The sequence below is a fragment of the Mobula hypostoma genome, chromosome 9 (assembly GCF_963921235.1).
Source record: "Mobula hypostoma chromosome 9, sMobHyp1.1, whole genome shotgun sequence".
In the NCBI taxonomy this organism is placed as follows: Eukaryota; Metazoa; Chordata; class Chondrichthyes; order Myliobatiformes; family Myliobatidae; genus Mobula; species Mobula hypostoma.
Genome location: NC_086105.1, coordinates 142,864,710 through 142,891,099, shown reverse-complemented (window position 1 = coordinate 142,891,099; position 26,390 = coordinate 142,864,710). Strand labels below are relative to the sequence as shown.

The 26,390-nt window shown below is 42.5% G+C and overlaps 1 protein-coding gene across 1 annotated transcript; it reads right to left on the bottom strand.

Annotated features, from left to right (window-relative positions):
* Positions 1-2,546: 2,546 nt before the first annotated feature.
* LOC134352286 (cytochrome P450 2K1-like) lies at positions 2,547-24,979 on the bottom strand. The gene is made up of 9 exons (XM_063059575.1): positions 24,976-24,979; positions 22,022-22,171; positions 19,301-19,461; positions 12,734-12,907; positions 12,588-12,593; positions 10,938-11,079; positions 10,655-10,842; positions 4,275-4,423; positions 2,547-2,718 (listed from the first exon to the last, which is right to left on the bottom strand). Exons 1-9 carry the CDS (start codon positions 24,977-24,979, stop codon positions 2,547-2,549), a joined length of 1,146 nt encoding a protein of 381 aa, XP_062915645.1.
* Positions 24,980-26,390: the final 1,411 nt, after the last annotated feature.

The following is a 26,390-nucleotide window of genomic DNA, read 5'->3' as shown; positions in this document are numbered from 1 at the left end:
AGAATACCAAACCTTCCTCGCCTCGCCCATTTCCGCCTAAGCCCGGTGAGCCGAAGCCCTTAAGCCCTCACCCTGCTCCCGGCTCACTTCGCAGCCCGCAAACTACGCTGCCCGCTGTATGAGGCTCTGTTCCTTTTAAGTCTTCCATGATTCACTGCCCAACGTCACACGCCTGTGCAGTCCCGCCACTCTGAACGCCGATGGAAAAAAAAACCGAAAAATTCAAAAATGTCTTCCTCCGCACTCCCGCTCCGATTCTTAGACTTCCTTCTTCGAATCTGATCCGAATATGATTAGGAATAGTCAGGATGGCTTTGTCAAGGGCAGATTGTGCCTTACGACCCTGATTGAACTTTTTGAGGATGTGACTAAACACATTGATGAAGGAAGAGCAGTAGGTGTAGTGTATATGGATTTCAGCAAGGCATTTGCTAGGGTACCCCATGCAAGGCTTATTGAGAAAGTAAGGAGGCATGGGATCCAAGGGGACATTGCTTTGTGGATCCAGAATTGGCTTGCCTACAGAAGGCAAAGAGTAGTTGTAGATGGGTCATATCCTGCATGGAGTTCGGTGACCAGTAGTCTGCCTCAGGGATCTGTTCTGGAACCCCTTCTCTTCATGATTTTTAAAAATGACCTGGATGAGGAAGTTGAGGGATGGGTTACTAAATTTGCTGATGACACAAAGATTGGGGGAGTTGTGGATAGCATGGAGGCCTGTCAGAGGTTGCAGCGGGACATCAATAGGATGCAAAACTGGGCTGAGAAGTGGCAGATAGAGTTCAACCCAGCTAAGTCTGAGGTGGTTCATTTTGGTAGGTCAAATATGATGCAGGTGGCAGAATATAGTATTCATGGTAAGACTCTTGGCAGTTTGGAGGGATCAGAGGGATCTTGCAGTCTGAGTCCATAGGACACTCAAAGATGCTGTGCAGGTTGACTCTGTGGTTAAGATGGCATACGGTGCATTGGCCTTATCATCATCATCATTGATCGTGTGGATAGCCAGAGGCTTTTTCCCGGGGCTGAAATGGCTAGCACGAGAGGACACTGTTTTAAAGTGCAGAGGAGATGTCTAGGGTGTTTTTTATGGAGAGAATGGTGAGTGCGTGGAATGGGCTGCCGTTCACAGTGGTGCAGGCGGATACAATAGGTTGTTTTAAGAGACTCCTGGGTAGGTATATGGACCTTATAAAAATACAGGGGATGGGTAGCCCCAGGTGATTTCTGAAGTAAGTACATGTTTGGCACAGCATTTTGGGCTGAAGGGCCTGTATTGTGCTGTAGGTTTTCTATGTTTCTATGTTTCTAATCATTGGAACTTGCAGGAATGTATGCTTTGCGATTAGGAAGCCACCATTGATTGTTTCTTTATAGTTTAGCCCGGTGACAAATATCACATTCCACATAAAGAAACTCATTTGTGTTCTGATTATGAAAGTATAATGTTCTGGTGAAGATTTCTACTGCTGTGCTGTGGGGTATTTTATTTTAGCAGTTTTCTGTAAAAGCAGTAAAGTGCGCTTTGGCTTCGGCTAAAGATAAGGAGTCATGTTGACCAATTTAGGAATGTTGTGTCAATCAATTGCAACTTTCTGTCCAGTGGAAGATTCGGGAGAGCTGGGTGGAATCAGATTTCTGTAGGACAGCAGATGAAAATGATGAGAAAATCTACAGATGCTAGAAATCCAAGCCACTCACAGAAAATGCTGGAGGAAATCAGCAGGCCAGGCAGCATCTATGGAAAAGACTAAACATTCGATGTCTTGGCCAGAAACGTCAACTGTTTACTCCTTTGCACAGATGCTGCCTAGCCTGCTGAGTTCCTCCAGCATTTTGTGTCTGAAGGACAGTAGTCTGGTTTGGGGTCTTTTGGCGATACCTGCCATGCGGGGCACAAGGGAAGATGCTGCAGAATGCTGTTGGAGGGAGAGTCCCAGTTGTAAGAAGTGCGTCATGCAAGTGAATGGCTCCAAGGAGGAAGGGCCAATACTCCAGAGAGAGCTAATTCATTCAAGATGGTCTTTGGAGATAGTTCAGAATGTGGCAGGTGTTTTTGATGCAGACCATGGGCCCAGTGCACTTGGAAAGTGATACAACTCCGACTAATCCAGAAATGAGCTCCAACACTTAAGTGCACATTGGACTAGTTTAATTGAAATGGGCCCTTTTATTTTTCTTTTACGTTTTGGTAACTTTTTGTTAATATTGACAATTTGGTAAATATACTTTCTAATTTTATACGGTGCACAACTTCTCATTTCTTGGCTACCAAAATTTGTGTCTGGACAGTATTTTACACAGCGTTCACTACAACCTATGTCGCTTAATTATGAACATCCATACTATCCTGTTTGATTGAACCCCAAATCATACCAACCCTGAACGAGTGTTGCTTATGAAAGGTGGCCTTCTCATCACCGAGTCTCGTGGCTATTAGCATAGTTAGCTAACGAGCTCAGTTTGTATACGAGCTCTGATGAGAGGGTTACAAAAATAATTAAAAGGAGATAAAACAAGACAAGTCATGAAATGATGTGTTTACATCAGCGATGGACTGCACACACGTTCTGGTACTTTGGGAATGAGGTGAAGCCCACACCTGATGTAAGCTCCAGATTGGTAACATTCGGCAGGACTTGAAACCTGAACCTTTGTATCAGGATGGTAAAGAACAGAAAAAGCTCCATCCTGGCCAGGGGCTGCCCCGCACAGGCCCTGCGTCCTGCAAAACAATGTCAATTTTCAAAAACCAGAGTTAGTCACCCTCACCCCAAGACACTGAACAGTAACATTTTATAATGGGAATGCATGGTAACAGTATTTCTCTCACTACAGATGCCACATGGCTTGCTGTAAGTTCTCTGCTTTCTCTTTCAATTCAGATTTCCAACCATCGTGTGTTTCCTATTGTTCTGGCCATATTCCCCTGTCCTTATTCACCTCCTCTCGTCAGATTATCTGCCCCTCCCCATGTATCTTTGTCACTCACTCAGCCAGCACCACCCTCATCTTCATCTTTATTTTCTCTTGATCTTCACCCTGTCATGGACATTCCCTTCATCTCCGGAGACATCCCCACTTCTCTGCAACTTCAACAATTGTTTCCCAAGTATTGCTAGTTCCACCAAAAGGTATTAGCTAACATGTTAACTTTCATACACCCATTATTGATGCTGATTTACACACTGAGTATTTCCATAATACCCTGATTTTCTTTCACAATGTGAAAGTGCTGGAGTGGGGACTGAGGACATCTCTGGGATGTTCCCTGGAAGAAGCACTTAGGTCATGAGGAAGGTTTTGACGGTTTTCCCTTGAGTGAGACAGTATAGGAGAGGATGTGTTTCTATGTTGTGTAACACCATGAATCTACGCTCAGTGGCCACTTAATTAAGTAGCTCCTGTCCCTATTAAAGTGAGCACTGTGTGTATGTTCATTGTCTTCTGCTGTTGTAGTCCATCCATTTGACAGTTCAACATGTTGTACATTCAGAGGTGCTCTTCTGCACACCAGTGTTGTAACACATCGTTATTTGAGTTATTGTTCCTTTCCTGTCAGCTTAAACCAGTCTGGCCTTTCTCCTCTGACCCCTTTTAATTACAAGGCATTTCTTCCAACTGAACTGCCAGTCACTGATGCTTTTTCCTTCTCACATCAGTCTTTGCAAACGCTAGAGACTGTTGTGCGTGAAATCCTAGGAGGTCAGTCGATTCTGAGATATCCAAACCACCCTGTCTGGTGCCAACAATCATTCCTCTGACAAAGTCACTGAGGTCACATTTCTTCCCCGTTCTGATATTTGCTCTGAACAACACTGACCCTCTTGACCATGTCTGTTTGTTTCTACGCACGGAGTTGCTGCCACATGATTGGCTGATTAGAATTTTGAACTGACGAGCAGGTGTACCTAATAAAGTGGCCACGGTGTGTTTGAGTGCAGTTATAAAACTGAGGGGTATAGACAGGATCACTGCCTGAGACAGTAGTTTAAACAGAGTTGTTGACAACATTTAGGAAGCATCTGGATAATCACTGAAGTAGAATAGAAAATAGCAGTTCCAAGTTCTGGAAGATGTGATTGATACTGATTGGTGCACAGTGGTTGGCATAGAATAGTGGGCAGAATGGCCTGTTTCCATGCTCAGTGACTATGACTTATTTTCTACCATCTACATATGTTTGTTTTACTATCTGATATAAACATTCCTTCCAACAAATGGGCCAAGGTCAGAGGAGAAATCCCACTAACCTACAATCCAGTAATTTAAACTTCTTATCCATTGAAAAAGGAGTAAAGGCATCTCTCTTCACAAACTTCCCTTCAGCATCCAGAAAGTTGGAAGGGTTGAAGTCATCTGGGGTTTTCCATAGAGTTTTGTCATATAGCACTGAGGTTAGCAAAGGGATCACTAGTGTGCCCTATGAACGTAATTTACAAATTAGGTTGTTATTCGCTTTGATAATTATCACTGAAAGTATTTTCACTAGAGCAGAATTAACAAACTTGGCAACTATTCCACACTTCAGATACATTTGGACTTCCAGCAGATCTCCAGTGTTCTTCACTCAGCCAAGATCAACTGTGTCCTCATTTTTTTTTTTCATTTTAAAATCTTTTTTATTGATTATTATTGAGATCAACAAAAATACATTTAAGTAATCAAGTCAGCATGTCAATATGTACAATGAGGAATTAAATTACCAAATAACAGATTAAGAAAGCTAAACAATGTATCAATGCAGGTAATAATAAGAAAAATAAAGTGTTAAGAATATTTTTTTTTGGAAAAAAGAAAGAAGGAAAAAAAGAAGCCCTGGCAACTAAAACAAAAAAAACCTGCTAACAAAAAAGAACCTGAAAAGAGAGAAAAATAACCATTGACATCACAACCCTGGAGCTATGCACCATATAATCTTCCATAAAAGAAAAACATCAATTCACCAACTCAAATCCATTTAAAAAAGAATCAGAAGGAAACCATCTTAATTAACTCAAATCAGATGATAGGATCAGGCAATGAACCCACCTTTTCTCCAAGTCAAATCATAGAAACATAGAAACATAGAAAATAGGTGCAGGAGTAGGCCATTCGGCCCTTGGAGCCTGCACCGCCATTTATTATGATCATGGCTGATCATCCAAATCAGAACCCCGCCCCAGCCTTCCCTCCATACCCCCTGATTCCTGTAGCCACAAGGGCCATATCTAACTCCCTCTTAAATATAGCCAATGAACTGGCCTCAACTGTTCTCTGTGGCAGAGAATTCCACAGATTCACCACTCCCTGAGTGAAGAAGTTTTTCCTAATCTCGGTCCTAAAAGGCTTCCCCTTTATCCTCAAACTGTGACCCCTCGTTCTGGACTTCCCCAACATCGGGAACAATCTTCCTGCATCTAGCCTGTCCAATCCCTTTAGGATTTTATACGTTTCAATCAGAACCCCCCTCAATCTTCTAAATTCCAATGAGTACAAGCCCAGTTCATCCAGTCTTTCTTCATATGAAAGTCCTGCCATCCCAGGAGTCAATCTGGTGAACCTTCTTTGTACTCCCTCTATGGCAAGCATGTCTTTCCTCAGATTAGGGGACCAAAACTGCACACAATACTCCAGGTGTGGTCTCACCAAGGCCTTGTACAACTGCAGTAGTACCTCCCTGCTGCTGTACTCGAATCCTCTCACTATAAATGCCAGCATACCATTCGCCTTTTTCACCGCCTGCTGTACCTGCATGCCCACTTTCAATGACTGGTTTATAATGACACCCAGGTCTCGTTGCACCTCCCCTTTTCCGAATCGACCACCATTCAGATAATCATCTGTTTTCCTGTTTTTGCTACCAAAGTGGATAACTTCACATTTATCCACATTAAATTGCATCTGCCATGAATTTGCCCACTCACCTAACCTATCCATGTCACCCTGCATCCTCTTAGCATCCTCCTTACAGCTAACACTGCCGCCCAGCTTCGTGTCATCCGCAAACTTGGAGATGCTGCACTTAATTCCCTCATCCAAGTCATTAATATATATTGTAAACAACTGGGGTCCCAGCACTGAGCCTTGCGGTACCCCACTAGTCACTGCCTGCCATTCTGAAAAGGCTGTTATCACATCCTTGATAACTGACTCCAGCAGTTTCCCCACCACCGACATTAGGCTAACCGGTCTATAATTCCCCGGTTGCTCTCTCCCTCCTTTTTTAAAAAGTGGGGTTACATTAGCCACCCTCCAATCCTCAGGAACTAGTCCAGAATCTAACGAGTTTTGAAAAATGATCACAGCATGAAAAGTTCAACTTCTGATTTTCCACAAACTAAGTCATAGCATCACCTGAGAGAACCATTGTATCAAAGTGGGAGCAGAGGCATCTTTCCATTTCAATAAAATATAACCCTTCTGGCCAATAATATAACAAATGCAATTACACGTTGGTCTGATATAGAAATACGATGAATATATTGAGGGATTATACCGAACAAAACTGCCAATTTATTAGATTGTAAATTAATTTTTAAAGCTTTAGAAATTGGAGAGAAAATAGATTTCCAAAACTGTTTCAATACAGAACACGACCAAAATATATGTGTCAATGTAGCTGTCTCAGTTTTACATCTATCACACTGACTATCAATGTTAGGAAAAATTTTAGACAGTCTCTCATTTGTCAAATACTTTATCATGTGCCTCCAAGTACCCCGAGACCTCATCCTCAATAATCGACTCAAACATCTTCACTGCCACCAAGGTCAGACTAACTAGCTTATGGTTTCCTTTCTTTAGACTTTCTCCCTTCTTTAAGAGTAGAGTGACATTTGCAATTTTCCGGTTATTTAGAACCATTGCAGAATCTAGTGATTCTTGAAAGGTCATTACTAATGCCTCCACGATCTCTTCAGCCAGCTTTTCTGAACTGTGGGGTGTTCACCATCTGGTCCAGGTGACTTAGCTACCTTCAGACATTTCAGTTTCCCAAGAACCTTCTGTCTCATAATGGCAACCACACACTTCATGACTCCTGACACCTGGAACTTCCACCATACTGACAGTGTCTTCCGTAGTGAAGACTGAAGCAAAATACTTATTTAGTTCGCATTTAATAGGTAGTGGGAGCTTATCCCCAGCACCTTCCCTGGCCATGAAACCTTACAGAACCAGCAGTGCATTGACCTCTGAAATTCCCTCTCTGTCACTCACTTATCTGAAGTTTCAAATTCAAGTTCAGTTTATTGTCATTTAACCAAACGAAATAACGTTCTTCTGGACAAAGCTGCACAACTCAGTACAGAAAACTCACACACATAGCACAAATTATATTTCCACGATTAAATTAAGAAATAATAAGGTACAGTTATGACACAAGTTAAAAAGTATAATGCTGCTGGCACTTCATGTGTGATGAGTCCTGGGTTGTGACGGGGTGTTCAGTAGTTTCAGATCCAGATAGATATTCTCCTAATGCCACTGTACCTCCTGCCTGATGGTCGAAGGTCAGAGATTGCTGGATAAGTGAGAGGGCTCAGTAGCAATACCTGGGCCCCTGCAGATATATCACTCCTGTTAAATATCTCTGATGAGTGCAAGAAAGACCCCGACTATCTTCTCTGCAGTTCTCGCAGCCCTCTGTAGGGAGTTGCAGTCAGACGCCTTGCAATTGCTGTAGCCGACAGTGATGGAGTTGGTCAGGGCACCCTCGATGGTGCTTCAGTAAAAATTCACTAGAATAGAGGAGAAGCCTCACTGGCCTCAATCTCTTCAGGAAGTGGAGACGCTGATGTGGTGTTGAGGGACCAGGTTGGATTGTCAGTTATGTGCACTCCCAGAAACTTGGTGCTCCTAACTCTACAGAAGAGATCTTTATGTGCAATGAGAAGTGGTTGGATTCCACCTCACTGAAGTCCACAATCATCATTTTGGTCTTGTCCACATTGAGACTCAAGTTGTTGTGTCTGAAGGCAGCATACAGTACCAGTCTCTCAGAGGTGCTCAGACCTCTACTGTCAGTCCTGAGTAAAGCAGCTTCTTAAAGTATCACTGCTTAATCAAGCTAACTCCAATATCTCAGTTAGTTCAACATACACTTATTCCAGGTGCTTATCATTTCTGGGTGAGAGAGGACTCCCTCAGATACCATTTATATCTCTCAGCCTTACTGCAAAAGTTCAAAGTTTGATGTCAGTTTAGTATCAAAGTATGAACTCCCTTTCTTCCTGGGCATCTCTGGAAACTGCTCCTTATCCCTTGCTGGCAGTCTCTCTGCTCAGTACCAAGAAACCCACCATTCTTCGGTCGTGTACATCTAGGGTGTATGCCCTGCCAAATCCGTGAGATTGGGATGTCTCTCCAATCCATGGCCCAGTTTGTGTGAATGCTGTGTGATTTCCTGGCCTGTTACAGCTCGTTGTCAGGAAATAACAGACTGTATACCCCATATAATTAAAGGAAGTATTTTTATGAATATTAACTTGAGTTAGTAAAGAAAAGAAAAAAAGAAAAAAGGGCCCATTATAATTAAGCAGTCAAATATGCACAGGTGGGATCTCTGCTCTTCCAAAATTCATATTCACTGATCCTCAGCAGATTCCTGCACCTTGCTCCATCGAAAAATGGTCCCCACCGGATTGAATCCTATGATCGGTTCTCTCCAGCGTCTTCTATCTTTACCTCCTGCTGAACAAAAATCAAGGCTCAAACCAGTGTCAGGCACAAAAAAAACCTGCCCCCCCCCCAGCCTTCTCTCCTGATTGCATGGCTAACATTTCGAAGCACCCACTATCTTTAACAATAACACAAACTCTGCTTCTACAGGAATACCATTAGATGAAATACCCTACAACATCAGCAGTGAAACCTTTACCAGGGTGTGACACAAATGCTACAATGAACTACCTTGAGATTCATTTTCTTGCACGCATGTACAGGAAAATAGAAATATAACAGAATTTGATGATGGCAGCGCGCCTGCCTGTGCGCAGCTCTCCGGTGAAAAATGATATCGTATCTGTTAAATAGGGGCCATGGACAATTCTGAGTTCATGGAGAATGGACATGAAAGCACAGAGGAACACCTGGAGAAATTTCTGAAACGCCCGGTCACTGTTGTCGTTACTGTGTGGTTCGGAATCTTTCGGAGGGTAGGCCTCAAAATGAGCGGCCTTGCCTGCTTTTGGCGATTGAGAAGGAGGTCGAAACGTTCGGATAGAGATGGCGCACAGCACTCGGTGTCAGAGAGCTGATCAGAGCTCGAAGTTTTCGAATGATTCAGAGTCGGATTGTGGTCGGCATAGCAGGGAGAATTTTTCTTCCTTCTCCCGTCTGCGTGAGCTGTGGGACATTTGAGAAACTTTGAACTTTACTGTGCTCACGGACTTCTTCATCAAGTTATGGTATTGTTACACTGTTTGTAACTATATGTTATAATTATGTGGTTTAGTCAGTTTTTTCAGTCTTGGTTTGTTCTGTGTTTTGTGATATCACACCAGAGAAAATAATGTATCATTTCTTAATGCATGCATTACTAAATGACAATAAAAGAGGACTGCGTGTCTTCATAATCATAATCATAATCAAAGAAAAAAACTATGCGCAGTCAAAGTCTGACAAAGAAGAAGAAAATCACTGCAAATGAAGATAATACAGAAAGCATTAGTTGTAAAGAATCATTGAAAGTGAGTCTGTAGGTTGTAGAGTCAGTTCTGAGCAGTGGTGACTGATTTTATTCATGCCAGTTCAGGAGTTTGGTGACTGAAGGGTATTAACTGCTCCTGCACTGTGCAGTGTGGGACCTGTGGCTTCTGAACGTCCTGCCTGATGGTGGTAGAGAGATGAGAGCATGGCCTGGATGATGGGGGCCTTTGATGATGGACGCTACTTCCTTGTATTAGCATTCCACCTAGGTGTGTTCAACAGTGAGGAGGGCTTTGCCTGTGATGGACGGGGTGTGGGCTTCATCTCGGGTCGAGATTATCATCAGATGTCCAAGTACGAGTATGCACAGGTGCAATAAGACATCTGCCTGCAGCAACATCACAGGCACATAGGATCACAAGGTTTTCACCATCATCATATCTTTAGAAGCCTCATATACAGTACCTTGTAAAAGGCCTTCTGAAAATCCAAGTAAACATCATCGACTGACTCTCCTTTGTCTATCCTGCTTGTTGTTTCCTCAATGAATTCCAACAGAATTGTCAGGCAAGATTTCCTCTGAAGGAAACCATACTGATTTTGGCCTTTTTTACATCATGGGCCTCCATGTACCCCAAAACATCATCCTTCATAATGGACTCAAGCACCTTCCCAACCAGTGAAGCCATGCTAACTGGTCTATAATTTCCTGTCTTTACCTCCTTCCCTTCTGAAAGAGTGGAGTGAAAATTCCAGAGATAGAACGTTCACAACAACAATGTTCATGGTAGAAAATCATACAAGTACGACACAATTAGAACAAAAACAAAGTCCATTTTACTGCAAGTTCCCTCCGTATCTCATCCCCTGACCCATACTTGATGCTTCCAAAAAGTTGAATATGTCAGTTTTATATGTTACATAAAATTGCACACAGAAATTTTAAATATTTAGTCAGAAACAGTCCATTTGCCCTTTCAAAGAACAATTGCCGGCAATCAGTCACTCATTTCACCTCACGTACCTTTGGAAAGAAATATCCTTTGAAGTTCAAGTCCTCTGTTGTTGAGTGCATGACATTCAATGGCACAATGTTAGCAAACCTCTGGATTTCGTGGATCACTGCATTGGTGTACGGCAAATTTTTCCAATCTTCAGTTCTGGGAAACCGCTCTGAACCAATCACGGTGGTGATTTCATCGTGGACTTTTTCTGGAACACAAGGGTATGGTTAATGCACTCAGTACCAGGGTGAGAGCACAGATTCTCACATGAGGAAAAACAGTCATCAATCAGATGCTCCTCACCCTGAATCTGTGGATATTTCATTATCAGTAGCATAGCCCAACGAAGGGTGGTCAAAGTTGTCTTCGTTCCAGCAGCAAACAGGTCGGCTACTGTGAATATCAGGTTGTTTTTATGGAAATATGTATTTGGGTTCCCTGATTCCTGTAAAAGGTGATAAGATCATAAGATACATGTGCAGAAATAGGCCATTTGGCCCATAAAGTCTTCTCCACTATTCCATCATGATGAATTTATTAACCCTCTCAACCCCATTCTGCTACTTTCTCTTGAAAACCTTTGACACTCTACTTAATCAAGAAGCTATTAACCTATGCTTCAAATATACTAAATGACGTGCCATCCACAACCAACTGTGGCAAAGAATTCCATAAATTCAGCACCCTCTGGTTAAATAAGTTACTCTACATCACTGTTATTTGTGTTCTGAAGTTGTGCCCTCTGTTCCTAGAACCCCCCCCCCCGCGCCCCCGTCCAATATAGGAGCTACAGTAATCATCCTCTTTACAAATACACTCTCAATATTCACACTTCCAAATATTCAACAGATTTCAATGAGATCCCCTCATTCTTCGAAAAAATACAGGCCTGGAGACATCAAATGCTCCTCATGTGTGAACCCATTCATTCCCAGAATAATTCTTGTGAACGTCTTCTGGAGCCTTCTTCAATTCCAGAGCATCCTTTCTTAGATAAAACTGCTCACAATGCTCCAAGTGCAGTCTGAGCGATGCCTTATAAAACCTCAGCATTATATTCTTGCACTTATACTCTCGCCCTCAAGAAGTGTATATTAACATTGCATTGGCCTTACTTACTACCAACTCAACCTGCAAGTTAGCATTTGAGGAATCCTGTATAAGGACTCGAAGTCACTTTGCACCTCTGATTTCTGAATTTTCTCCCCACTTAGAAAAAAGTTTCTGCTTTTATTTTTTCTAACAAAGTACATGACCATGCATTTTCCTACACTTTATTCCATCTGCCACTTCTTTGCCCATTCTCATAATATGCCCAACTCCTTCTGAAGGCTCCCTGCTTTATCAACACTACATGTCCCTCCACATATCTTCATATTTTCTGCAAACTTGGCCATAAAGACATCAATTCAGTCATCCAGATCATTGATGTATAATGTGAAATAAGGGGTCCCAACACCATCCCCCATGGAACTCCACTAGTCACCAGCAGCCAAAGAGAAAACACCCTTCCTATTCCCACTCTTTGTCTCCCATTGTTTATCTTTGCTAGTATCAATCATGTAGTACCATGGGATCTTATCTTTTTAAGCAGCCTTACCTTCAGTAATGCACTCCGACAACTTACCAACCTCTGTAGTCAGGCTAACTGGCCTATCGTTTCTTGTATTTTGCCTCTCACCCTTCTTAAATATTGAAGTGATTTTTGCAATTTTTCAGTCCGTCAGAACCGTTTCAGAATCTGGTGACTTTTGAAATATCACTAGTAATGCTTCCATAAACTCCTCAGCTAGCTCTTCCTGAACCTTGAGATGCCATACATCAGATCCAGGTGATTTATCTAGCTTCAGACCTTTCAGTTTCCCAATTCCCTTCTCTTTATTAATGCTCACGTCTACTTCCTGACACTTTCCATGCTGTTGGTGTCTTTGACTACCATGTCAGCATGGTTACCTCATCCTCCTTTTAGAATACAGGACCTTAGAGACAGGAGTTCGAATCCCACCATAGTCCTGAGGGATAAAATTCAAAGTACTTCAATAACTCTGGAATTCTATAAAAAGGGTAACATGCAAACTATGAGCTGGTGTGGAACATACCTGCTGCTGCTTTAACATGAACACATCAATAAAGCTCCTTGGATCATTTGCATCCAGTGTCTGGTAGTTCTTGGTTATGAAGTCTTTGATAAACTGCCCAACCATTATTTCATTTTTCCTTATTTTCTTGTGTGAACCGGGTAGAAATCTCAGTATGGGAAAAGAATTATAAAGCTATAAATAAAAACATTGCTATCAGTAGTATTGTTCTGAAATACAAGGAAGTTCTGACTACTTTCATTGTCCCTGGCTCTAGTTGCAGCATGCTTCAAAGCAGCCACCATCATACTAATCCCTGGGGCATCAGTGGCAACATGGCCTAATGACCACAGACCAGGGGCACTCACTCCCATAGTTGCCAAGTGCTTGAGAAGATTGGTCATGTCCCACATCAAGGATATCATGCCGGCTACCATGAACCAGCACCAGTTTGTCTACAAGGTCAATAGATCAAGTAAAGATGCCAATTCAATAGCCTTTCATACTGTGTTGGAACTAAGATCACAAAGACACCTACATCAGGCTGGTTTTGGTTAATTACAACTCAGCCTTTAACAAAACACTACCGAACAAGTGCTGCCAAGCTCCACAATGCAGGTCTTCGTATATCGATCTTCAACTTGATCTTGAACTTCTTCACTAATCTTTCTCAGATGGTGATACTAGGCAAGTGCACATCAACACCCCTCCCCCAACCCTGAATACCAGTGCCCCACAGAGGTGTGCACTGAATCCCCTTCTCCACTCTCTCTTCACCTATCCCTGCACTCCCGCTCATGCTACAAAGTCAATCACCAAATTTGTAGATGACACGACTGTGATTGGCCTAATCACAAGCAATACCAAACAGAGAGGAGGTGCTGAAACTCTGTCTGATTGGTGCAGGAACGATAACCGATCACTCAACATCAAGAAAACAAAAAAAGATAATTGACTTCAGGAGGGCAAGAGGTCCTGGCCAAACAAGCCCTGTTATTCATAAAAGGTGAGCTAGTGGAAAGGGATTCCAGCTTCAGGTTTTTGTGGATGAACATCACTGAGAAGCTCTCTTGGTCTCTTGCAGCGGAATCTGGACCAACTGGGAAAAATCCACAAAAAATGACAGATGGAATTTAATGCAGACAAGCGCGAGGTGTTGCACTTTGGTAGAACCAACCAGGGTAGGTCTTGCATGGTGATTGGTAGGGCACTGAGGAACATGGTAGGCTGTTTCAATGGCTCAGCATGGACTAGATGGGCCAAAAGGCCTGTGGCTGACCCAGTACTTTTCTGTGACTCTATCATAGTGACTATACTACCTGAGGTGCTTCTGGAGAGCTAATCTGCTCCAAACATTGCTGGCCAACTTTTATCAAAGTGCGATAGAGAGCATACTGACATACGTAATCACAGTGTTGTAGTCTAGCTGCAGTAAAACTGATCACACACCACTGCAACAAGTGATTAGTGTAGCTCAGCACATCACTGGGACTCAACTACTGGACTTGGACTTGGAGACAATCTGCAACTCTAAATGCTAACAGCATGCTCATAACCTTATTACAGACCCAACCCATCCTGAACACTGTCTGTTCAATCTCCTGCCATCTGGTAGGAGATTAAGAAACTCTTAGGCAAGACAATAAGACTGAAAAACAGCTTCTTCCTGGGGGGTTTCTACAGCTGAATAATGCTACACCCCAGCATAACAATGGCATTTGAGTGTTACGGACTATAAAATCACTTGTTGCGTGTAAATATGGGATTTTTTAAAACAAATTAAGCCATATCATATTCATTGTAAATATCTGTTTTGTAGGGGCAGGAGTAGCACCATAATCTCATTGTCTTGAGCAATGGCAATAAAGTTCTATTCTATGTCAAGTCAAGTCAAGTCGCTTTTATTGTCATTTCAACCATAACTGCTGGTACAGTGCACAGTAAAATCAAAACAACGTTCCTCCAGGACCATGGTGCTATATGAAACAAGACAAACCTACACTAGACTACGTGAAACAACACCAAACTACATTAGACTTCAGACCTACACAGGACTACATAAAGTGCACAAAACAGTGCGAGATAGTACAATAATTAATAAACAAGACATTAGGCACAGCAAAGGACAAATTGCAATATAATAATACATGATGTAAATGCAAACAATCTATTAACAGGAATTGAGAAAGAAATGAGCGAAAATTGCAAAGGGAGTGGAGTGTTGTGTGTGTGTGTGTTGGTGTTAGACTAGACTCTGGGAATTGAGGAGTCTAATAGCTTGGGGGAAGAAACTGTTACACAGTCTGGTCGTGAGAGCCAGTTCAACATCAAAACAAGCAATTGATCATCAATACCAAAAGCCTGCATGGATTAGAGAAATGGCAACAAATCATTAAAAATGTGAAATTAGGTGTGCTAGAAAAATCATTGCAGGCACTACCCATTCATCAAAATTTTTTTTCCAAAAAATCCCTTCAGGAAAATGCTATAAGGCTATTAAAACAAAAATGTCATGCCATCTGAAAAGTGTCTTCACCCAGGTAGTGTTAATCTGATCAACCATTCCAGTTACTGTAAACCACCCCTACATTCCTCTATCTATCACCCCCATCACTGCACTGCACCTTAAACACCTTAAATCACTTTTTATAATGCTGTTTACATTGTAAATACATGCAGGTGTTTATGCATTTATGCACATTTTATCTCATATTTTAACTTTATTCTTTACATATTTTTTATTCTCTATTTTGTTAAATATTGCCGCTCTTTTAGTTGCACGTCCCACCAACTAATATTGATTGGCACCTGATTAGTTCCAAGGGTTTAGATGGGGCTGAGTTTGTTAAGTGTGTCCAGGACGGATTCCTGTCACAGTATGTGGACAGGCCGACCGGGGGAATGCCATACTAGATCTAGTACTAGGTAATGAACCGGGTCAGGTCACAGATCTCTCAGTGGATAAGCATCTGGGGGACAGTGACCACCGCTCCCTGGCCTTTAGCATTATCATGGAAAAGGATAGAATCAGAGAGGACAGGAAAACTTTTAATTAGGGAAAGGCAAATTATGAGGCTATAAGGCTAGAACTTGCGGGTGTGAATTAGGATGATGTTTTTGCAGGGAAGTGTACTATGGACATGTGGTTTAGAGATCTCTTGCGGGATGTTAGGGCTAAATTTCTCCCGGTGAGGAAGATAAAGAATGGTAGGGTGAAGGAACCATGGGTGACAAGTGAGGTGGAAAATCTAGTCAGGTGGAAGAAGGCAGCATACATGAGGTTTAGGAAGCAAGGATCAGATGGGTCTATTGAGGAATATAGGGAAGCAAGAAAGGAGCTTAATAAGGGGCTGAGAAGAGCAAGAAGGGGGCATGAAAAGGCGAGTAGGGTAAAAGAAAACCCCAAGGCATTCTTCAATTATGTGAAGAAAAAAAGGATGACAGGAGTGAAGGTAGGACCAATTAGAGATAAAGGTGGGAAGATGTGCCTGGAGGCTGTGGAAATGAGCGAGGTCCTCAGTGAATAATTCTCTTCGGTATTCACCAATGAGAGGGAACTTGATGATGGTGAGGACAATATGAGTGAAGTTGATGTTCTGGACCATGTTGATATTAAGGGAGAGGAGGTGTTAGAGATGTTAAAATACATTAGGACAGATAAGTCCCCGGGGCCTGACGGAATATTCCCCAGGCTGCTCCACGAGGTGAGAAGAGATTGCTGAGCCTCTGGCTAGGATCTTTATGTCCTCGTTGTCCACGGGAATGGTACTGGAGGATTGGAGGGAGGTGAATGTTGTCCCCTTGTTCAAAAAAGGTAGTAGGGATAGTCCGGGTAATTATAGACCAGTGAGCCTTACGTCTGTGGTGGGATAGCTGTTGGAAAAGATTTTAAGAGGTAGGATCTATAGGCATTTAGAGAATCATGGTCTGATCAGGGACAGTCAGCGTGGCTTTGTGAAGGGCAGATCGTGTCTAACAAGCCTGATAGAGTTCCTTGAGGAGGTGAGCAGGCATATAGATGAGGGTAGTGCAGTGGATGTGATCTACATGGATTTTAGTAAAGCATTTGACAAGGTTCCACATGGTAAGCTTATTCAGAAAGTAAGAAGGCATGGGATCCAGGGAGTTTGGCCAGGTGGATTCAGAATTGGCTTGCCTGCTGAAGGCAGAGTGTGGTGGTGGAGGGAGTACATTCAGATTGGGGGATTGTGACTAGTAGTGTCCCACAAAGATCTGTTCTGGGACCTCTACTTTTTGTGATTTTTATTAACGATCTGGATGTGGGGGTAGAAGGGTGGGTTGGCAAGTTTGCAGATGGCGCAATGGTGGGTGGTGTTGTAGATAGTGTAGAGGATTGTCAAAGATTGCAGAGAGACATTGATAGGATGCAGAAGTGGGCTGAGAAGTGGCAGATGGAGTTCAACCTGGAGAAGTGTGAGGTGGTACACTTTCGAAGGACATACTCCACGGCAGATTACAAAGTAAATGGCAGGATACTTGGTAGTGTGGAGGAGCAGAGGGATCTCGGGGTACATGTCCACAGATCCCTGAAAGTTGCCTCACAGGTGGATAGGGTAGTTAAGAAAGCTTATGGGGTGTTAGCTTTCAGAAGTCGAGGGATAGAGTTTAAGAGTCGCGATGTAATGATGCAGCTCTATAAAACTCTGGTTAGGCCACACTTGGAGTACTGTGCCCAGTTCTGGTCACCTCACTATAGGAAGTATGTGGAAGCATTGGAAAGGGAACAGAGGAGATTTACCAGGATGCTGCCTGGTTTAGAGAGAATGCATTATGATCAGAGATTAAGGGAGCTAGGGTTTTACTCTTTGGAGAGAAGGAGGATGAGAGAAGACATGATAGAGGTGTACAAGATAATAAGAGGAATAGATAGAGTGGATAGCCATCGCCTCTTCCCCAGGGTACCACTGCTCAATACAAGAGGACATGGCTTTAAGGTAAGAGGTGGAAAGTTCAAGCGGGATATTAGAAGAAGGTTTTTTACTCAGAGAGTGGTTGGTGCGTGGAATGCACTGCCTGAGTCAGTGGTGGAGGCAGATACACTAGTGAAGTTTAAGAGACTACTAGACAGGTATATGGAGGAATTTAAGGTGGGGGCTTATATGGGAGGCAGGGTTTGAGGGTCGGCACAACATTGTGGGCCAAAGGGCCTGTACTGTGCTGTAATGTTCTATGTTCTATGTTAACTCACCACAACAAGTTCCTAATACACGCAAATGTACAGTACTGTGCAGAATTCTTAGGCACATATCTATAGCTAAGGGGGCTATGTCTTTTGTACAGTATTGTATATTATGTCTTCCCAGTTTTCAAATAACACTTAATATTACTGAGCTAAAACAAATCTAAGTGCTCTCATTTCTGATTCCCAGCCACTTTTCTACTTTAACCAATATACAGTACTGCGCAAAAGTCTTAGGCACTGTAGCTACATATTTGAGCTTGGGACTTTGGCACACTACTGTGTATGGCAAATAAAGTTGATCTTTGATGTTAATTACAGATGTTGATAGGTGTTTATTACCACAGTTGTTCTGATCAAGAACATATGTCTGAAAGGACAGATCCACAGAGTCTAAAGGCCATGTCTGACCAATGTGTGGAACTACTGGATGGTACACAATGGTGGCTTACTGATAGATCAATGGAGAACATTTCTCTGTCACAAACTCACTAGTCGACTATATAAGTTGCTTTGTTCATGAATTGAAGGGCAGGTACTTGCAAATCCCAAAAATATCTGCTGGGACTTTTTCCAAATAAACAACAATTGAAACAGACTCAGTAGTCATTTTATTGGGCAGCTCCTGTCCCTAATAAACCATATGCTGCTTGTCTTCTGCTGCTGCAGTACTTCCAATTCAAAGTCCGATGTGGTGTGTGTTCAGAGATGCTCTTCTGCACACCACTGTTGCAATGTGTGGTTATTTCAGTTATTGTCACCTTACTGTCAGCTTGGACCGGAGCTCTGACTTCTCTCATGAACAAAGCATTCTTGCCCACAGAACTGCTGTCACCAGCTGTTTCTTTTTTTAATTTTTGCATCATTCTCTGTAAGCTCCGGAAACTGTGTGTGAAAATCCAAAAAGATCAGCAGTTTCTGAGATACTGAACTCACCCCATATGGCAGCAACCATCATTGCACAGTCAAGCTAACATTTCCCCCGTTCTGACATTTGGTCTGAACGCCAGCTGAATCCTTTGATCATGTCTGCATGTCTTTATGCATTGAGTGCTGCCACATGATTGGGTGATCAGATATTTCCATTAACGAGCAGACGTACGAGTAATGGTACTGAATATGTGGTTGCACTTCTGGTGAACAATGAGATTTTAGCCAGAGGATGGTGAATTTGTGGAACTTAGTACCACAGGCAGCTGTGGAGGTATTTAAGGCAGAGCTTAATAGGTTCTTGATTGACAATGGCATCAAAGGTCATGGGGAGAAGACTGGGGAGTGAGGCTGAGGAGGGGAAAAAGGATCAGCTGTGATTGAATGACGGAGCAGACTCGATGGGTCAAATGGCCTAATTCCGCTCCTATGTCTTATGGTCTTAGGGTCTTATTTACCTGAACCATTGAAGAACCAGCAAGCTGAACATTTTCATTTATTCTCTTTATCAAACTGATGAATGTTTGGTCATCATAATCAAATCTATCACCAAAAACTATGGAACAGATGATATTGCCCACAGCAGCATTTAACTGAATGGTTGGATTAAATTCTTGGCCTGCAGAAACACAGATCATTCACAAGTTACGGAAAATGCAGAATACCATTCGACTCTTTATTAAGTGTCCTGAATAGTCTTTCAGTTTCCTCTTTGAATTCAACATATTTCTGGTGATTTTCACTTATTGATTTCTATATGTTATGTACAGTGCCTATAAATATTATTCATCCCCCCCCCCGGAAGTTTTCTGTGTTTAATTGATTTACAACATTGAATCACCATGGATTTAATTTGGCTTTTTTGACACTGGTAACACAAAAAGACTCTTTTATGTTACAGTGAAAACAGATCTCTACCAAGTGGCCTAATTATTTACAAATAATAAAAAAAAACAAAATAATTGATCACATAAGTATTTCCCCCCTTTAATATGACTCACCAAATCATCATGGGTGCAGCCAAATGGTTTTAGAAGTCACTTAATTAGTTAAATGGAGATCTATGTTTGGAGACCTGTGTGCAGTCAAGGTTTTGCAAGTGATTGCAGCAAAAATATACTTGCACCTAGAAGATCCAACTAATGACGAGTCAGTGAAGAAGAAGAAGAAGAAAGCCCTTAACTCCGACTGGAGTCATCGGGCAGCTGTCATAACGGCTTTTTTTTTTAGCAGGCTTTCCTATTTTGACAAGCCTGAGTTGCTAGATTGATGCTCCACCCAGCATAGATGGAAAGTATGCAAGGGAGCTGGCTGGATTCGAACTCACGAGCCTTCGCTCTGAAGTCCGGTGCTGATGCCACTACTCCACCAGCCGGCAAGTTATATATCTCTCGTTACATGCACATGCAGTGCAACTCTTTGAGTGATTATGTGGAAAATTTGAAGTTAATAACTCATTTCCTTCTACTTTAGGCCACAAACTTATCAACCACTCCTGCTGTGGACCCTTTCTGGAGGTCCAAGACGCCGACTTCTACAAAGAAGGGATCCGTATGCTGCATGACTGCTGGATGAAGTGTGTAAATGTAGGAGAGGACTATGTTGAAAAATAAATGTGCTAGGTTTTCTAAAATTGATTCCGTCTACCTTATCAATCACCCCTCGTATATTGTGGTTATATGTTTGTGGTGATTAGATGCGAGATGCACAATGTTACAATTTCATATATGGTTTATAACCAATTAGTAGGATGATATTTTGAGAACAGGGCATCATTTATGATTTCTCTTTAAGGTAAGGGATATGTTTTACATATTTTCTGAAATTTGGGCACTTATGTCAGGATATTTCAGGAAATTGTTGATATGTATTAATAGTCATGAATGAAACCAAGTAAATTTTTTTATACTAATCACCATGAATATTGTCATTGCTGCTATTTTCCAGTTCTGGCTATTTATTATTATTATCTGTTTATATTTACACAATTTGCAACATTGGTTGCTTGTCAGTATTTTTTTGAGTGTTGTTTGTCATTGTTTCTACTGTATTTCATTGTTCTATTGTGAATGCCTGCAGGAAAATGACTCTCAGGGTACTATCTGCTGACATAATGTACTTGGGCAATAAATTTGAACTTTCAACTCTTTATTAAGTATCCTGAATTGACTCTTTTTGTTGATGTCTAGTTCTTGACTTTGGCAGCATAGTTTAATACAAAGACAAACTTCAGTCAGGTCAGTAACCAGTGAACTAAAGGCTGAGCAAACACACATTGAGACACCAAAGGGTTTTTCTGGAATACATATTCCTGGTACTTTTTATTGCACTGATGAAATACACTGCTTCCCATTCCACTGCGGAGAGACTGAGCGAGCTGGGGGGTTTGTTTTTGGAGTGAAGGAAGATGGGAGGTGACTTGATGGAGGTTTACAAGAGACATTGATTGAGTGGACAGCCAGAGTCTTTGTCCCAGTGTAGAAATGGCTAATATGAGGGGGGATAAATTTAAGGTGATTGATGGAAAGTACGGAGGAGATGTTAGTAAGTATTCACATAGAGAGTGGTGATATTTTCATTTAATGTAATATTTACCCTTCTTGTTTTTTTTCACTGTTTTAATGGAGGTCGGGATTGAGGACGTGATTTTAAGTTTAACTCTGTTTGGTTTCAAGTTAGCCCATTGCTTTGCTTTGCTTTTAGTTAGTTGCACGGTGGGTTTTTTTTGGGGTTTTTTTTTTCTTTTTTTCCATTGATATATATAAAATCTAGTATACTATTATGTTATCTTGGTTTCTTATGCTTAAATTACATTGTTTGTAGTATTTTCTTTTTGGTATTGTTATCTTTTGGAATTTTATTATACTTTAACATTGTATTAATGTTTATATGGCTTACCTTTTTTGTATACTTACTCAATAAAAAGATTTAAAAAGAAAGAAAGAGAGTGGTGAGTGCATGAAAAGTGCTGGTGGAGGCAGATATATCAGAGACATTTAAGAAAATCTTTGATAGCAACATGGACAATCAAAGCATGGAGGGCTATGTCAGAGGGAAAGTTTAGATTAATAATCTTACAGTAGGTTAAAAGGACAACACAATATTGTGGGCTGAAGGGCCTTTACTATACAGCAATGTTCTAAGTTTTATGCTTTTTATGTTTACTCACTTGGACTTACCTTTATGGGATTCAAACACGTTTATCATGTAATGGGCTTCTTTAATGATTTTACCTTCAATAGTTTTCTTGCCCATCCCAAAGTCCCGTAGAGTGGAGATGGTGAACCTTCGCATTTGCCTCCAGGATTCCCCATTACTCAAAAGGATGCCTATAATTATTCAGACAAGTTGTCAATGCAACCTGCTACCAAAATTAAAACTGATGAAAAATGAGGAAATATGCTTTCTATCTAATGGAGTGATAGTGGTGACTTATCGCTACCAGACTCACGTTAGGCAATTCACTACTCAACTCTTAACTAATTTGGAGCTTTTAGTTTAACTTCTCAACACAAATATCAATGGGGCAGCACGGTAGTGTAATGGTTAGCACAAGGCTTTGCAGAACAGGTGACCGGGGTTTATTTGCAACCGTTGCCTCTAAGGAATTTATAACTTCTCTCTGTGATCACATGGGCTGGAAAAGCCTGTTCTGCAAAGTAGCTCAACAAATAATTAATTAAATACGCAATGTTAACCCAGGCCAACAATTTAAGTCATGAATCTTATTCTTCCCTCTCTTCCAAAACTGCACCAATCAGCGAGGAGGAGCACACGAGGAAGCAGTGATATCACTTCGGTATGTGGCTGAAGCTTATGAAACAGTAGTGCTTCAGGGCAGATTGCAGAGCTGGTTGCATCCAATCAGTGAACGGGATGTATTGGAAAGGTGAATAATAATCAGGTAGGAACAAGCGGAGTGGTCGTTGTATGAGTGGGTCAGTGTTGGAGTGTCATTGGCTCATTGGGCTTAGGCGATATCAGGCTGATAAGTTTCTTTTTCTTCTCTATTTGTCATAAGGGGGGCGCTGGGAGCGGATCCAAATGCAAGGCACAGACTCTGTAGTACTAGGAACTGGACTAGAGTTAGGGGCGGGACTGGATGAGGAACTAGGAACCTGGAACTTGGAACCTGGACAAGGACTCCGAGCCAGAGACTGGACAAGGAACCGAAACCTGTGTCTTGACTCGGGCTCAGACCCCGGATCTAGGTGAGGATATGACATGGCTACAGCACTGGATGAGGCACACGGACAGGACGAGAACACAAAGCCTTGACTTGGACGTGGCGTGGACTAGACGAGGTTCTTGGATGTGACTTGCACTAGACGAAGTTCTTGGACAGTACGAGAGACTCCAGCACCAGGCTGGACAAGATACTCCTGGGCTGGGCGAGAACACAAAGCCTTGATTTGCTCGCAGGAGAGACAGGAACGCAGAGCCTTGCTTGAGGGATAGACAGGAATGCAGAACACATAGCCAGGAACCTTCCTTGGGAGCAGGACGTAGGGCCAGGACTAATCCACAGAACATAGAGCCGGGACCCTTCCTTGGGAACAGGATGTAGGGCTGCGACTAATACACAGAATGCTGAACACGACAAGATGGTTCCCAACACTAGGTAGCGGCAAACAGCCGGACCTACATAGCAAAGGCGTGGACACAGAGGCAGTTCAAAACAACAGTAGACAGTTCCTTATCTTGCTCCAGTGGTTGAACTTGTCAGTGGTGCAGGCGAAGTTTGCAGACGAGGGTTACAGGCAAGGCAAAGCTTTACACGAGGCAAGGCAAGGCAAGGTGAGGCTTCAGTCTAGGCAAGGCTTCAGGCGAGGCAAGGCTTCAGAAGGAAGGGGCAAAGAAGGGGTTTGGACAGGAACAATCCAGCAGCCAAGCCCTGGTCTCTAGAGGTATTTATGTGTCTGCCCAAACGCGAATCATGTGCCTTCATTAGCGCAACCAACAGAACAATGGAAAAGCGGAAAAACTGGAATACGGCTGCATGGACCGGGCCGTGAACCGGAATGCGGACTTCACAGATCAGACCATGACATTATTCTTCATTCCTCTTTTGTTAGGGCCCAGTTAGTGCAGCAAGAATGGCTCCGGGGCTGTGTTTTGTTCTGTGTATGAAATGGGGAAATTCTGGAAGTCCATCACACTGCTGGATAACCATAATTGCACTAGGTGCACTGAGTTGCAGCTCCTTATAGAATATGTTAAGGAACTGCAGCTCGATGACCTTTGACTCATATAGAAGTCATAGATAGGAGCTGCAGGAAGCTGGTCACCCCTAGGATTCAGGAGTGCAGTACCTGGGTGACTGCCAGGAGAAGGAAGGGAAATGGGCAGCCACAGAGTACCCCTGTGACCTTTACCCTCAATCATAGCTTCAGAGATTGTTAAGGGGGATGGCCCACTGCATGGAGCTGCTGTGACCGGTTGATGAATTCAAGGCTGAAAGGTGTTATATATCAGCATCTCACAAACAATGTCTTATTTGGAAATGATCTCTATTTCAGCTGGTTATCAGTAGATGCTTTATTTTGTTCACTTCTAAGTGGTTTGATCCAGTTACATCCGAGCAAAACCAGTTCACAAAATGGAGGTTGCAGAACAGTCTCGCAAAATGGTGTCACCCATTGCTTCTACCACATGGCTGGAACAAAGACATCCGGCTTGCCTTTTTCCATTGTATTTGACTCATTGCAGTTAGATGTTTCCTTTTATATTTAATTACTCCATGGCCAACAACACAACATGCCTACGCCAAACACCAAGTAAACACCTCTGTTCTTACATTGCCATATAACTTCCTAGGTCATGACTGTCCAATCACATGCCTGTACTAGGGGTAAATTATGGTAGCCAATGATCCCAATAACCTGCATGTGTATTGTTACTGTGATCAACACTGGCAAAGATAACAGGTAGAACAAATTCTTTAAAATATGGCCACACAATCTTTTATAGTGCCCAGATGGAAGTCCAGCTTAGTGACTCATTAGACCAGCAGTCCCCAACCACCACGCCGCAGAGCATGCTCTGCTGGGCCACAAGGAAACGATATGATTTAGCGATAGGAGTCAGCTGCACCTTTCCTCATTTCCCGTCATGGCCACTGATGAGCCATTACGCATGCGGGGTCATTACCTGCGCGTCATCCATTTCAGCGCTGGAAGGGTTTCAGAGGGATACCTTTAGTTGAGTAGGGAATGATATCGCGAAAGAATGTGGAGTGTTTGATCTGAGGATAAGTCCTTCAGTAGTTTATCCGGTTGTAGCTCCATGGAAGCTTGTATGGCCTGACATAGACTGGCATTTGTTAGAGGTAAAAAGGAAAGAAAGATATAAAACAGATTTGGTAAATTCATTTAACTGTCATGTGATGGAAGAGTATAGTGATTATACTCACATTTATACAGATGGTGCAAAGGAACCTGAAACAGGAGTGACAGGGTTTGGGGTGGTAATACCAGCAAAAGAAATTGGAATCAGCACAAGAACATCTAATAAGTTAGGGGTGTTTACAGTGGAGATGCTGGCAGTGTTGGTTGCATTGCAATGGGTGCAGAAAGCCAGACAAGCCAAAGCATTGATATGTTCAGATTCATCCTCAGTTCTAGCAAGTTTAAGGTCTTTTCACACAAACAGTCGGCAAGATGTACTTCATGAAGTCCTTCAGTTAGTTATGTTACGTACCCCGTAACTGGGTTGCCAAACCAGCAGAAATGGATCACTCAGTTGGATTCTGGATTACTAGAACTAAGAAAGTTTTATTAAAGAAACAAGCAACACAGTACTCTAATCAGAAGGATAATAAATGCAACAGTTCAGCAATGATAAACACACATGTACACAGAATTAGGATAACAGGATCAATCAAGCTCTATCGTCGTATAGGGGTAAATGACCAGTTTCAAAGTGACGCAAAGTTCAGTTCACAGTAATCACTGTCGTGGCGATGGACAGTGGGGGGAAGGAGAGAGAGAGCAAAAACGAATGAATATTCAAACGGCTTCCACACAGACCTTCGATATTCCTCGCAGTCAGCTTTCGGGCGAGCCCTTTGTGATGCCTTCTGAGGTCACCGACCGTGACCCCTCTGTTTCCAGATACGATCGTTTCTCTGTGGTGAACCTGGCACCCAGGCAAGGGCGGACACACACCAGGTTCCCGCCGGTCGTACCTTTCCACCCTGTGCGTCTATGGCTTGGTCCCGTGATCAGCCCTCCAAAACTCCCACCGACTTGTGGGAGGCGCACCGCTTCTAGGGTCTCGTTACCTCGTGGTGTTGTTTGGGTGCCATTGTTTTCCTTATCTCTCTTTCTCCTGAAGACAGGTGGCAGACCAACTGCTGATCCCACTGGTGCCAGCACAGGACAGCTAACATCTTAATCTATGTGTATTCTCGTCACAGTTACAAGAATTGCAAATCAGGGAGGTCAGGTAAAATTTCTATGGGTTCCAGCACATGTAGGGGTGAAGGGGAATGAGAAGGTGGATGAGTTGGCAAAGAGGGCATTAAAGAAAGAAAATGTGGAAATGCAC

What these genes read in the sequence shown, in the direction of transcription:
- LOC134352286 (XM_063059575.1), bottom strand. An exon ending in CTGGTTCTTCAATGGTTCAG is followed by an intron (nt 12,908 to 19,300) that starts GTAAATAAGACC and finishes TTTTATTTATAG; the next exon opens with CTTTATAATTCTTTTCCCAT. An exon ending in AAGGATATTTCTTTCCAAAG is followed by an intron (nt 4,424 to 10,654) that starts GTACGTGAGGTG and finishes TTACGTTCATAG; the next exon opens with GGCACACTAGTGATCCCTTT.